The sequence below is a fragment of the Hippopotamus amphibius genome, chromosome 1 (genome assembly GCF_030028045.1).
Source record: "Hippopotamus amphibius kiboko isolate mHipAmp2 chromosome 1, mHipAmp2.hap2, whole genome shotgun sequence".
Lineage (NCBI taxonomy): Eukaryota > Metazoa > Chordata > Mammalia > Artiodactyla > Hippopotamidae > Hippopotamus > Hippopotamus amphibius.
This window is the reverse complement of record NC_080186.1, coordinates 95,302,092-95,316,028: the sequence shown is the minus strand read 5'-3', so window position 1 is coordinate 95,316,028 and position 13,937 is coordinate 95,302,092. Positions and strand designations below refer to the sequence as shown.

The following is a 13,937-nucleotide window of genomic DNA, read 5'->3' as shown; positions in this document are numbered from 1 at the left end:
GCCACAAGGGCCTCCTGCCTGTTCCTTGAACTCAGCCTTTGTACCTGCTGTTTACTATCTAGAATGCAAATATATTCACAAGGTTCTTTTCTTCAAGCCTTTGCTCATGTCATCTTTTCAGACCACCCTAATTTAAACACCAATCCAACCCTCCCAGCCCCAGCGTGATACTTTGTTAATTTATTGCCTGATTCTCTCCCCAACCTAAATGTAAATACCAGGGAGGGGAGGTTTTTGTCTGTTTGGTGTCTTTTGTATCCCCAGTACCTAGAACTTAATGTATGCTCAGTAAATATGTGTCAAATGACTTATTCTCACCAGGCAAGAGGAGTTAGCAGTACTGGTCACCAGTCTTCCTGAGCCTTCCTTAAGCTAGACCCCCTAGCATATCCTGAGTGTCCCACTCCTCCATGTATAGTTCTGTGAGGCTTAATAACATGTATGTAATTGCAGTCCAGCACTGGAACCCAGGTTTGCTCTAACAGATTTGTGTGGGAACTTGTCCAACATGTTTGTTACAAACCTTCACATTATGTTAACTAAGCAATTAAAACACTGTAATTCTCTACTTTGTAGCATAAATCACCTATTTTGGCTACAAAGCCCAAAGAGATTGGTGGAATCTCAGGAGAAAGCACACCAACAGAAAGCAGTACTGAAAGCCCTGTCTCTGACCAAAAGATATCAGAGAGTGTGGAAGGTTCCCCTGCAGTGGAAAAGGCCCAGCTCAGGACTGATGCCACAGCTGGCCTAGAGGAAGGCAGCACATCCAGCCCAGAAAGTACTGCGATGGGAGTGTGTGGAAAGGATCCAGACAGCAGCCCATGTGTCTAAAGGAACACAGACATGGACCACAGCTCTGAGGTTGTCTTTGAGTTTTGTAAAGTATACTCTTCACAGCTATTTCCTCTTCTCTACAAATATTCTCATATTTACTACACAGGTGCCAACTTAAACATCAATATTTTTACTGACAATCAGAATTAACAAGCACGCATGTATCTCTGTTAAATTTCATCTTTCTTTGATATTAAGATGCATCCTATAAGGTTCTGAAGTGTTAATTTTGGAACAGGATCTCATAGATGAACATATGGCAAGCATTAATGATTTTGAATAATTAAAGAGGCCAGTTTGAATTAGGGGACATCTATTCTTTACAGGCATATATAGGAACCAACTCACCAAAGTGTGTGTTGCCTTGTGGAAGTCTATGATACCTACTTTAGTTAACAGAATTAATTGTTAGTTGTGCATTGGACTCAATGTTTCTAAAAGTGGTAGGTACTCAAAAACAACACTTAAAGGAAGTCACTGTAGTCAGGTTTACCCTCTTCATGCACTTCAGCCTTTTAGTGCAGCCATGGAGTCTGCATCACCAGTGTCAATCTGCCTCGTGTAGGCTGCCCACAGATCAACCTTCATCTCTCAATTCTTACTGCTGTTACTGGGCCTGTTTCCTTATCACCCCTTTTTACTTTATCCTTAGCTAAAACAGAATGGAAGATTGTCAGGGGAATCTAGATTATATAGCTTGTTAAATCAGCAATCTCAGTTTTACATACTTCGAGAGTGGCTTTATTTCCCCAGCAAATAAAGTGCATAGACTTTATAAGACATGTTTTCCTTGCTACTCAGAATCCCAGCAGTTGAGATTGTTAGGTATTACTATATCTTATTTATATTACAGTAAACCATATTGTCCAAGCCATATTAAGTTCTGATTTTTAGAGATCTGTACAAAGAGAAAAATAAATACCATGATAAGGAAAACAGAGTAGAGTGTTTTTTAAACCCTAGACAGGTGATATAATCAACATTTCAAATTATTCTGATTTTCAAACTATTTTTCATTTTAAACTTTTTAAAAAAGCAGTTTATAAATTTTGCACAAGATCTAGCTAGGAAGCAACTATTACACATATTTGAGTATCCTTCGTTTTAACCTTTACACTACAAGTTATATTCACAGCTGCTTATTAAAAATGATACCAGTCAGGTATAGTCTTAAAATCTTCATGCAGGCATTTCTTTCAGAAAAGAAGATGTATTTAAAGCATTTGCTTTTTGATATGTTTTTTATATGAAATGCAGAATACCCCTTTTTGGCTCCCAGAAGTGTCACTTAGATGCCTATAATAATTTAATTTTATGTGTTAATATTATTTTCTAGCTTAATATTGCAAACATCTTTAGTATTTCATTAGAATGGTATTTTTTCCCAACAATGCAAAAGGATTTTATATAAAACTCTGTAACACAGCAGGCACGTAAGGGTGTCTGCAGCTCAGGATAGACTTGTGAACATTGGTGAATATAAAGCAGCCCTCCAGGGGCTAGGCCCGCTCAGTGACGGGTGGATAAGCTCCCAGGTGCTAGTTATCCTCTGAGCTGTGAAGCCAGTGCCTGAGCTGATGGACTGTAATTGTGAGAGTAGGATTAATGTTGTTTTGCACTTCTGCTTTTTATCAATCCAAAAATGAACCTTTAAAAGAAAATTTAAGTAGAAGTTCACCATTGTATTCTTTCATTACAGATAACCATTTGGGGATGAAACCTGCTTTGACAGCTAGCAAGGCAACAAGGTACTGCTGTTGAAAGATGACAGCAATTCAGGAAAGACTTATTAAAGCAAATTGAACATTATCAAGGCCAGTTTATAACTAGAAGAAATAGGCTTGTTTATTGTCTAGCCAGTATTTATCATTAAAATAAAGGGTTATAGTAGCAAGCTTTTAGGAAAATCACAGTGGGGCAGACAGCTTTTTAAAAGCAATTTTTAAGTGAATGGATAACGTTGAATGTTCACAGGGTCTAAGAACTACCATATACACAAAATAAACACTTATTTTTACATGATTGTGGTTTGGTATGCTCTCTTTGCTCAATAACTGTGCTTGTAAGGAAAAGCCCAATGAAATTTAAGTGCAGGTTTTAAAAAGGTGATAATTCAGGATATTATATCCTATATATAATACATGAAACATAACATAATCCAGGTGTTAACTGAGTAATTTTGACAAAATTTCTGTCTAATCTTAGAACCAAGAGTGGTCTTTTTTTTTTTTTTTTTCCTGAGCCCTTCATGTGAGTCCAGATTGTGTAACTATCTTTCCTCTCATTTTTTAAAACATTGGCCATTTGGAGAAGTGGTTCTCACTGCCCATCAAAATCACCTGAAGGATTATTAGAATGAACAGAAGCCCAGATCCCCAGATTCCATCCCAGCTGTGCAGAATCAGAAGCAAGCAGAGGTGAATGAGTTGCCAGCTTGTTCCAGGTGTGGGCATGTGTATTATGCAATTCTGCCTTAGTCCAGGCCCAGCTCAGTCCCATCCTTGTTGACTTGCTTTTGCTAAACTTATTTCTTTCCTGTCGCATTATGTCCCCTTGTAAACCACCTTCAATTTCTGGGGAGAGGAGGAAGAGGCTTAATGACAACTGAGGGCTTAACCTACACCATTCATACTTATTTTCTGTGACCTAGGTTCTTGACATAGTCATATGAGGGTTTGGGGGTTTTCTGACATTAGGTCCCAAAAAGTTTTATAGCAGTATTTTGCAACAGAACATATAATTTTAAACCATTATAATATACACACACACATACACAAATGCACACACACATATATATATATAACTGTACTTATATATGTGTGTATATATACAAATTAGTTATTTTAAAAATTACACAGAGGCCAAGACACACTAAAAGAAGTTTATTTTTGTTTCTTTTATAATGGCTTTGGCCTAAAAATATATTGAAAATAGAGATTTTCTTAATGGAAAAAAAAAATCTAGATTTTTTTTTTAATAGACTATATAATTTTTTACACAATGGTCAAGTATATTATTTTTATGAAACAGCATAATTTCTCACTACATCTATGGTTAGGTATAAAAAAAGCCATTGTCAATTAAGATTAAAAAAAAAAATTACCTCAGCAAAAGGATTAAATCCTACTCTAGATTCATTTAACTTCCTACTTTACAAATACCAGGTAAAGGAATCTAACAAGTTGCTGAAGAACATAATCCCAAGCAGTAATCACAAGAGCTGATGAAGCACCTTTTAAGACCCCTCCACCCTGAAACAAGTGAATGTCCAGGGGAAGTATTAATTAATACTATACTATTAAAGGTTAAATATTTACATCATGCTAAAAACATTTTAAGCTGTAGTACAGTGCTATAATTTCTCCTTTTAAGGAAAAAAGTAATAGATTGAATTTCCCTTCAGTGTTCTGAAAGGAAATAAGGCTGCTTTAAAAAAGATATTCATAGTATACTAGTGGTTTGCTTATTTTTTTCCTGAATTTTCAAGTTCCAACAAAGCATTACTCTGCAAAAGGTCATTTAGCCCAAATTCAGTGTCTTTGTTTTGATCTCTTTGTAAAAGAACTCTCTGTTCATCCATTCTTTTTGCTTGAGACCGTAAAATAAGGCTAAAAAAGTCCTCATCTGGTACTGTTGATCCCTTTGTGGCAGCAGGTGGTGGAGCACATCTTTGGTCATCTAATCTGGATCCCTAAAAATTTACAAGAAAGAGATTAAAATACAAATGCTACAGGTAAGGAGAGCACCAAGGTATGTTATGTCTGTCGTTCACAACTAGAATATGTACTTTAAACATTTATTGCCTCTTAGAAATTTACTCAATCTTTAGACCTGAAACTTAGTAAGATCTTTTCTTTGAAATGACTTATAAAATCAGAAAATAACAAGTATTATATAGAAGTATAGTCACTGCTTCGTGGTTTTGGTAAGATTAGTTAAGACACACACAGGTTACCTATGTCCAAGGTGACAAGTTCACGATTATAATCTTAACCGTAATAGGCATCACCAAATACAACTTACCAAACCCTTAGGAATATACTGTGAGGTACAAAAACCCTACATCACTACCTTATACTGTCTTCAGCGAAGGGTCAGCAAAATATAACCCACTGCCCCTTGTTTTTGTAAATAGTATTTTCATCACAATACCACACTTGTTTGTTTATGAACTGTGCATGGCTGTTTGCCCACTACAGTGGCAGAGTTGAGCAGTTGCAACAAAGGCCATAACGGCCTGAAAAGCCTAAAATATTTTCTCTCTGGCCCTTTATGGAAGAAATTTGCCTACCCTTGTCTTAGGAAATAGCCCAGAGTGAATTTTTCCTTCAAGTTCTAACTTATTCTTATTTTAAAGTACGTTAGAAGTGTTTTTGATTTAATAAAAGCACTTAAAAGTCTATAGGGTAGTGTCTCGTATTACAGCTCAAGAACAGGAGTAGGAATGTGATAGCTGACATCTGAGTGCCCCCTGCATTGCTAGGCGCTATGCACTGACGGTGCCCGAACATTCAACCCCACAACGCTGTGAGGGTGCAGTGGCTGACTGGCTTCCTACTCAGCACCACTCCACCCTCCACACACACACCTGGTTCACTCATCATCTCTCCTGTCACAATACTTGGTCATTTCATTGTCCTCTAATTCATCCAACACTCAGGCACTTCAGTTCCTAGACCTCCTCTCCTCTTGGTGTCCTCATCCTTACCTCTCTGCCTTATCCAATTAGCTCCCGTGGTCAGAGGCCAGACACAGTCATTCTCAATAATCACATCATCTTTGAAATCATGATTTTAAATATCCCACGTTGACCACTGACAACTCTATTTTTCCAGATCAAGCTCTCCAGCACTCCCCCCAGTATATCATTTTTTTAAAAACTGAGCTAAAATATACATAACATAAAATTTACCATTTTAACCATTTTTAAGTATACATTCATATTGTTGTGCAGTCACCACCACCATCCATCTACAGAACTTTTTTCATCTTGCAAGACTGAATAAACCCATTAAACAACAACTCCCCATTCTCCCCTCCCTCCAGCCTCTGCAACTATTATTCTACTTTGTCACTGTTAATTGGACCACTCTAAGTAGCTCATATAAGTGGAATCAGAGTATTTGTCCTCTTGTGACTGCTTATTTCTCAGCACAACATCTTCAAAGTTCATCCATGTTTTGTAGCATGTTTTTAAGGCTGAAAATATTCCACTGCGTACGTACACCACATTTTGTCTATCCATCTGTGGATGGACACCTGGGTTGCCTCCACCTTTTGGCTGTTGTTAATAATGCTGCTATGAATATGGGTGTACAAACATCTGTTCACGTCCCTGCTTTCAATTATACCCAGAAGTGGGATTGCTGGATCATATGATAATTTTATTTTTAATTTTTTGAGGAACTGCCATACTGTTTTCCACAGCAGCTGCACCATTTTATATTCCCACCAGCAGTGCACAAGGGTTCCAATTTCTCCATATCTACCCTAACATTTGCTATTTTCTGCATTTTTGGGTTTGTTTTGAGGTGGCATCTCACTGTGGTTTTGATCTGCATCTCTAATGGTTTGTGATGTCAAGCATCTTTTTGTATGCTTACTGGCCATTTGTGTATCTTCTTTGGAGAAATATGAGTTCTTTGCCCATTTAAAAAAAAATATTTGGTTGAACTGGGTCTTAGTTGTGGCATGCGAACTCTTAGCTGTTGCATGCATGTGGGATCTAGTTCCCAGACCAGGGATCGAACCTGGGCCCCCCTGCATTGGGAGTGCAGTCTTACCCACTGCACCATCAGGGAAGTCCCTCTTTGCCCATTTTTAAATCAGGTTTTTTGTTGTTGAGCTTCTGGGAGTTCTCCATATTCTAGATTAATCTTTATCACTTGTATGACTTACAGATATTTTCTGTGGGTTGCCTTTTTGCTTTGTTGATAGTGTCCTTTGATGCATAAAAGTTTTGAATTTTCATGAAGTCCAGTTTGCCTTTTTGTTGTTGTTGTTGTCGCCTATACCTTTGGAGTCATAACCAAGAAACCATAACAAATCCAAAGTCATGAAGCTGTCTCCTTATGTTTTCTTCTAAGAGCTTTAAAGTTTTTTAGCTCTTATATTTAGGTCTTTGGTCCACTTTAATTTTTGTATATGGTATTAGGTAAATGTCCAACTTAATTCTTTTGTACGTGGATATCCTGTTTTCCCAGCATCAGTTGTTGATAAGACTTCTTCCACATTGAATGGTCTTGGCACCCTTGTTGAAAATTGTTTGACAGTATATGAGAGTATTTATTTCTGGGCTCTCTATTCAATTCCATTGGTTGATGTATATGTATGATAATGCTAGTAACACACTGTTTTGATTACTGTAGATTTGAACTCAGGAAGTGTGAGTCCTCCAACTTCATTCATCTTGTTCAAGATTGTTTTGGCTATTTGGGTTCCCTTGAGATTCCATATGAATTTTAGGATGGATTTTTAAAATTTCTGTAAAAAAGGATCACACTCTGGATGGTACTGACTTTTTTTAAAATTGTTCATTTTATTAAATAATTTATAAAGGCAGACTAGTAGATTGTTCTGACCATTCTTTCACACTATCCCACAAAATGAGGACGGACGGGATTATGTCAGGTGTCAAAACAGTATTGACTTTTTAACAATATTAAGTCTGCCAATGATAGGGACTTATGTCATATTTAATTTTTCAGAAATATTTTGTAGTTTTCACTGTACAAGTCTTTCACCTTCTTGATTAATTCCTAAGTATTTTATTCTCTTTGATGCTACTGTAAGTGGAATTGTTTTCTTAATTTCCTTTTTGGACTGTTCATTATTACTGTATAGAAACAACTGATTTTGGATGCTGATCTTGTATCTTGTAACTCTGTGACTTTCTTAGTTCTAACAGCTTTTTTGGTAAAATCTTTTGGATTTTCTAAACATAAGACCGTGGCATCTCCAAACAGATGATGTTACTTCTTTTCCAATTTGGATGCCTTCTGTTTCTTTTCCTTGCCTAATTGGCTAGAACTTCCAGTATTATGTTGAATATAAGTGGGAAAGTGGGCATCCATGTCTTGTTCCTGATCTTAAAAGCTTTCAGTCTTTTACCACTGAGTATGATGATAGCTGTGGGTATATTTCATAAATGACTTTTATTGTGTCATGGTATTTTCCTACTATTCCTAATTTGATTTTTTTATCATGAAAATGTGTTGAATATTGTCAGATGATTTCTCTGCATCAATTGAGATGATTGTGTTTTTCTTCCTTCATTGTATTAGTGTGGTATATTATACTGATTGATTTCCCTATGTTGAACCATCTTTACATTCCAGGAATAAATCCCATCAGGTTATAGCATATAATCCTTTTAATATGCCACTGGATTCTGGTTGCTAGTAGTTTGTTGATAATTTTTGCATCTATATTCAAAAAGGATATTGGTCTGTAGTTTTCGTATAGCCTAAACTGGCTTTGTTATCAGGGCAATATTTGCCTCATAGAATGACTCGGGAATAGGAAATGTTCCCTTCTCTTCAGTTTTTAGAATTGGTGTTCTTTAAATATTTGGTAGAATTCACCTGTGAAGCCATCAAGTCCAGGGTTTTCTTTTGTCGGGAGGTTTTTAATTACTGATATCTCCTTGTGAGTTATGGATCTATTTTCTATTTCTTCATGATTCAGTCTCGTTTGGTGTTTCTAGTTATTTGCCCATTTCATCTACATTATCCAGCTTGTTGGCATACGATCATTCTTAGCATTCTCCTATAATTCTTTTTATTTCTGCAGAATCAGTAGTAATTAATTTCCCTGCTTTCATTTCTAATTTTAGTAATTTAAGCCTTCTCTTTTTCTTAGTATAGCTAATGTCAATTTTGTTAATCTTTTCAAAGAACCAGCTTTTGATTTTGTTGATGTTCTCCATTTTTTTCTGTCCTCTGTTTTATCTATCTCTGCTCTAATCTTTATTATTCCTTCCTTCTGCTAGTTTTAGGTTTAGTTTGTTGTTCTTTTTCTAGTTCCTTAAGGTGTAAAGTTAGGCTGTTGATTTGAGATCTTTCTTTTTTTTTTTTTTTTTTGGGCACACGGGCTTGGTTGCTCCGCGGCATGTGGGATCTTCCTGGAGCTGGGATCGAACCTGTGACCTCTGCATTGGCAGGCGGATTCTTAACCACTGCGCCACCTAGGAAGCCAGAGATCTTTCTTTTTTAACGTAAGCATTTACAGCTATAAATTTCTCTGAGCACTGCCTTCACTGCTTCCCATACGTTTTGGTAAATTGTGTCTTCATTTTCATTAGTCTCTAAGTATTTTCTAATTTCCCTTTAATTTCTTCTTTGACCCATTGGTTAACTTCCACAAATTTGAGAATTTTCCAGCTTTCCTTCTGTTGCTTCTAACTTCATCTTATTTTGGTTGGAGAAGATACTTTGTATGATATCTTTTAAAATCTGCTAAGACTTAATTTGTGACCTAACATATGGTCTGTCCTGGAGAGTGTCCCATATACATTTAAGAATGTGTATTCTTTTATTGTTGTGTATTATTCTAAACTGTTAGATGTAGTTGATTTATCATGTTGTTGTCCTCTATTTTCTTTATCTTTTGCCTGGTTGTCCTACCCAATAATGAGAGTAGAGATTGAAGTCTTCAACTATTATTATAAAAACGTCCTTTTCTCCCTTCAGTTCTGTCAATTTTTGCTTTATATATGTTGATGGTGTGTTATTAGGTGAGCATCTTCAGTACCTTCAATCCACTGAGACCACTGTCACTTTTCACTTTCACACCTTTCCTTCCCTTAGACGCAGTCCAGGTTCCAAAGTCTGTTATTAAAATCACTCCCTGGCATTTCTCTCCCCCGCTATCCTATTCTCCTGGCAATACTAAGCTTGATTAAATCTGTCTCTTTGCCTCCTTAAGCAGCTAGTTATGACTAGAGAAAATATACAACTGCACTGACCAGCCTTATTAGTTCCATGACCATGAATTTCAACATGAGTCCTCAGCACAGTTCAGCAACCCTATTTTCCCTGGCCAGCATGCTTTTAGTTTCTCAAAATCAACTGTGTTCCACTTCTTTTTTCATAATTACCATGCTCCAACCCCAATCTCAGCTAAATGGCTCTATTTCTTTTTTTATCTTTTTTTTTTTTAATTAAGCATACTTGATGTACAATGTTGTGTTACTTTCTGTTGTACAGCAAAGTGATTCAGTTTTACATATATATATTCTTTTTCATACTCTTTTCCATTATGGCTTATTATAATATATTGAATATAGTTCACCGTGCTATATATATAGTAGGACCTTGTTGGTTATCTATTTTACATATAATAGTATGCATATGTTAATTTCCTTCTCCACCCCCCCCCCCCCCCTTTCCCCTTTGGTAACCATAAGTTTGTTTTCTATGTCTGTGAGTGTTTCTGTTTTATAAATAAGTTCAATTTTTAGATTCTACAGTATCATATTTTAGATTCTACAGTATTTGTCTTTCTCTCTCGGACTTACTTCACTTAGTATGATAATCTCTAGGTCCATCCATGTTGCTTCAAATGGCATTATTTCATTCTTTTTTTATAGCTGAGTAGTATTCCATTGAATTTATGTACATCTTCTTTATCCATTCATCTGTCAGTGGACATGATTAGGTTGTTTCCATGTCTTGGCTGTTGTAAATAGTGCTGCTATGAACATAGGGGTGCATGTATCTTTTCAAATTAAGAGTTTTCTCCAGATATATGCCCAGGAGTGGGATTTCAGGATCATACAATAACTCTATTTTTAGTTTTTTAAGGAACCTCCATACTGCTTTCTGTAGTGGCTACACCAATTTACATTCCTAACAACAGTGTAGAAGGGTCCCCTTTTCTCCATACCCTCTCTAGCATTTATTATTTGTAGACTCTTTGATGGTGGGGTTCTGACCCGTGTGAGGTGATACGTCATTGTGGGTTTTGATTTGCATTTCTCTAATAATTAGCCATGTTGAATATCGTTTCATGTGCCTCCTGGCAATCTGTGTACACATACTCTAGTTTTCCTTCTCATCTATGCAAAAACTGTTCTTTAATTACCCCATATTCTTCTGCATCACTGGTTCCCCCCTTTCTACTTGATCATTCCATCAACAGACGTACTGTATATTAACTCTCAAAATAAGAAACCCACCTATATCCTGTATCTCCCTCCAACTAATGATTCATTTCTTTGCTTTCCTTTATAAGCAAAACCCCTTAAAAAGATTTCTTTGTACTATCTCCCGTTTTACATTTCCCATTTTCTCAACCCATTCAATACTTTGCCCCATCATGCCACTAAAACAGTATCTTTCACAATTACAAATAATCTCCATGTGGCCACATCTAGTAGGCTCAGCCATTATCTTAGCTTCTTAGCAGCATCTGACACAGCTGGCTTCTACCACAGCCTCCAAGATTCCTTCCAAATCTCTGGCTGATTCCTGCTTTGTGGCTCATCTTTCTTTATGCAATTAGTAGGTTTTCCAGTGCCCAGGGCTTAGTCTTCCTGTTTCCTTATCTATTCTTTAGGTGATCTCTTCCCAGGGCTTTAACACCAGCTATATGCTGATGACTCCTAATGTTACTTCTCTCTGGGACTCCAGGTTTTTATTTTAACAGTGCCCATTCCACTTGAATGTCTAATTAGGGTTCCCATATTTACATATCTAAAAGTAAAACTCTTGTTTTCTCCTCAGTGTCTCCCCTCTAGTCTTCTCCAGTTCAGTAAATGGTACCATCCATTCACTCAGTTACTCAAGCCAAAAAAGAAACATCCTTGATTCTTTCTCATTCCCTTCATCCAGTTTGTTAACAGGTCTTGCCAACCAACCATATTCTGACCACTTACCACCACTACTTCCACCACACCAATCCAAGTCACCAATATTTTTTGCCTTATTACCACATTAATTTCCTAGCTGGTTTTCCTACGAACACCCTTTGCCACTACACTCTTTCAACCATAGTCAGGATGCTCTCCCAGAACCCTCCAATGTCTTCCTATCACATCTGGAACACTAGACCTCATCATGGCCTACAAGAGCCTATATGATCTAGGCCCTGATCACTTCTCCATCCTTATCCTGTAGCATTTTCCTCTACCCTTTACTTACTCTACAGCAGTCACACTGGCCACCTTGTCATTCTTTGAGCCTGCTAAGCTTCAGTATCCAAGAGGGGACTTGCTGTCTCTGCATGGAACACTTTTTTCAGTAAATAGTCACACGGCTGACAGCTTTATCTCATTCAGGTCTCTGTTCAAGTGTCAATCCAGAAAGGTCTTCCCTAACCACCATATCCAAAACAGACACTCCTTCAACCACCACCACCACCACCCCTGGTAACCCATTACCTCTTTATCTTGCTTTAATTTTCTTTATAGCAGGGTTTCCCTGGTGGCACAGTGATTAAGAATCTGCCTGCCAGTGCAGGGCACACAGGTTCGATCCCTGGGCCGGGAAGATCCCACATGCTGTGGAGCAACTAAGCCTGTGTGCCATAACTACTGAGCCTGCACTCTAGAGCCCACGAGCCACAACTATTGAGCCCATGTGCCACAACTACTGAAGCCTGTACGCCTACAGTCTGAGCTCTGCAAACAAGAGAAGCCACTGCAATGAGAAGCCTGTGCACTGCAACGAAGAGTAGCCCCCACTCACCACAACCAGAGAAAGCCCGTGCGCAGCAACAAAGACCCAGCACAGCCAAAAATAAAATAAATTTATAAAAATAAGATTTTCTTTATTGCAAGTATCAGTACCTGATATATACTACCAATCTATGTATCTATACACACACACTCTGATTCAGTGTCTTTCCCGCTAAAATGTAGGATTCTTTAAAAAGCAGTGTATCCCCAATATCTAGAATAGTGCCAAGAACAGAAAAGGTGTTTGGTAATATTTTGGTTGAATGAATGAGAGGTAGGTACCTAGCATCATCTCATTTTTTTATGAATGAGAAAACTACGACGTAGAACACAGAACGAGGGTCAGGCACAGGAAATGTCTCTTTTTAGTGACAATAAACATAATTTTTCTCATGGTCCTCTCCAAGCCATCTGAGATATTTCTTAACCATGTCAGTTGATAATTATTAAAACAGCAAAATGAAAGCTATCTCAATATATACATTTCTCCCAAATGGTAAACTGTCTAGGAAGGGCCCCAGCCAGGCTCTCCCCATATTAATCACTGGTTGCTCCTGATGCTATCGCCTAAAGTTCAGGAAAAGGGGGCTCTTTCTGTAGTTTCTATCACAGCTCAGAGGGAGTCATGAGCAACATCCCACCTCACCAGCCAAAAGGAACACACATAAGAAGGTATCACAAGGGAGCTGCAGTGTCTGATGGACCCCTGAATAATCAACTGATTGCCTCTCTCATACAAAATGAGCTTCTCCCAAGTTAGAATCATAACACTGCCAAAGCTCTCAACATCTGAGCTATATATACAGAATGACAAAAATATGCAGACATACTTGACATTTTACAAGGATGTCAAAGAAGTCTTCATCAGGCTGTTTGTTGTCATTAGTCATCAGGTGGCCAAGTACTGACTGACTGTTGTTTTGTGTTAGACGAAGCCCAGGCAAATTACTGAAACTGGCTCTCTGGTCATCCAAACGGCGGCTCTGTGAGCTGGCAAGAAGGTCTAAAAACTCATCTGTGTTGGGGGACATCATGGAAACAGATGGTGCTATGAATAGAGGGAAAAAAAAACCCAAAAATAAAGTTATTTAAGCATATTACATACATATAATTTCTTTCTGCCTTATTCAGTCCCAACACCCTTTCTGCCCTCCTGCTTTAGCTCTGTCACTGAGAGTTACTGATATGCTGGGGCCAGACTAGATGGGTGGGGAGGGAAGAATGAATCCCAGAGTACTTCAAACGGTCCACTTGGAGGTTATTTGGATTTGACTGTTTCCCCTTATCTAATGCCACCTAATATGTAACTTTATAAGACAGGGCTAGATTTCAGAAGGTAAATTGTTTTCCTTACATAATTTCTCAGACCAAGATGAATGGGACAGTATTTATTCCATGCCCTGGATAGGACATTTAACTAACT

General features: G+C 37.6%; 2 protein-coding genes across 5 annotated transcripts in view; one reads left to right on the top strand and one right to left on the bottom strand.

Annotated features, from left to right (window-relative positions):
- Window positions 1-3,641, top strand: part of CLCC1 (chloride channel CLIC like 1) — a 31,122-nt gene extending 27,481 nt beyond the window's left edge. For 2 of the 3 annotated variants that reach the window (XM_057723475.1, XM_057723385.1), the window contains one exon: window positions 577-3,641. In XM_057723475.1, coding sequence (XP_057579458.1) covers window positions 577-834 — 258 coding nt within the window. In that variant the 3' untranslated portion in view covers window positions 835-3,641. The remainder of the gene's footprint in view (window positions 1-576) is intronic. The other variant, XM_057723558.1, reaches the window with a different exon arrangement.
- Window positions 3,642-3,704: 63 nt separating this feature from the next.
- GPSM2 (G protein signaling modulator 2) overlaps window positions 3,705-13,937 on the bottom strand; it is a 53,312-nt gene continuing 43,079 nt past the window's right edge. For both annotated transcript variants that reach the window (XM_057723167.1, XM_057723254.1), the window contains 2 exons: window positions 13,345-13,562; window positions 3,705-4,528 (listed from right to left, as the gene is read on the bottom strand). In XM_057723167.1, the coding sequence (XP_057579150.1) occupies window positions 4,301-4,528; window positions 13,345-13,562 (446 nt within the window). In that variant the 3' untranslated portion in view covers window positions 3,705-4,300. The remainder of the gene's footprint in view (window positions 4,529-13,344; window positions 13,563-13,937) is intronic.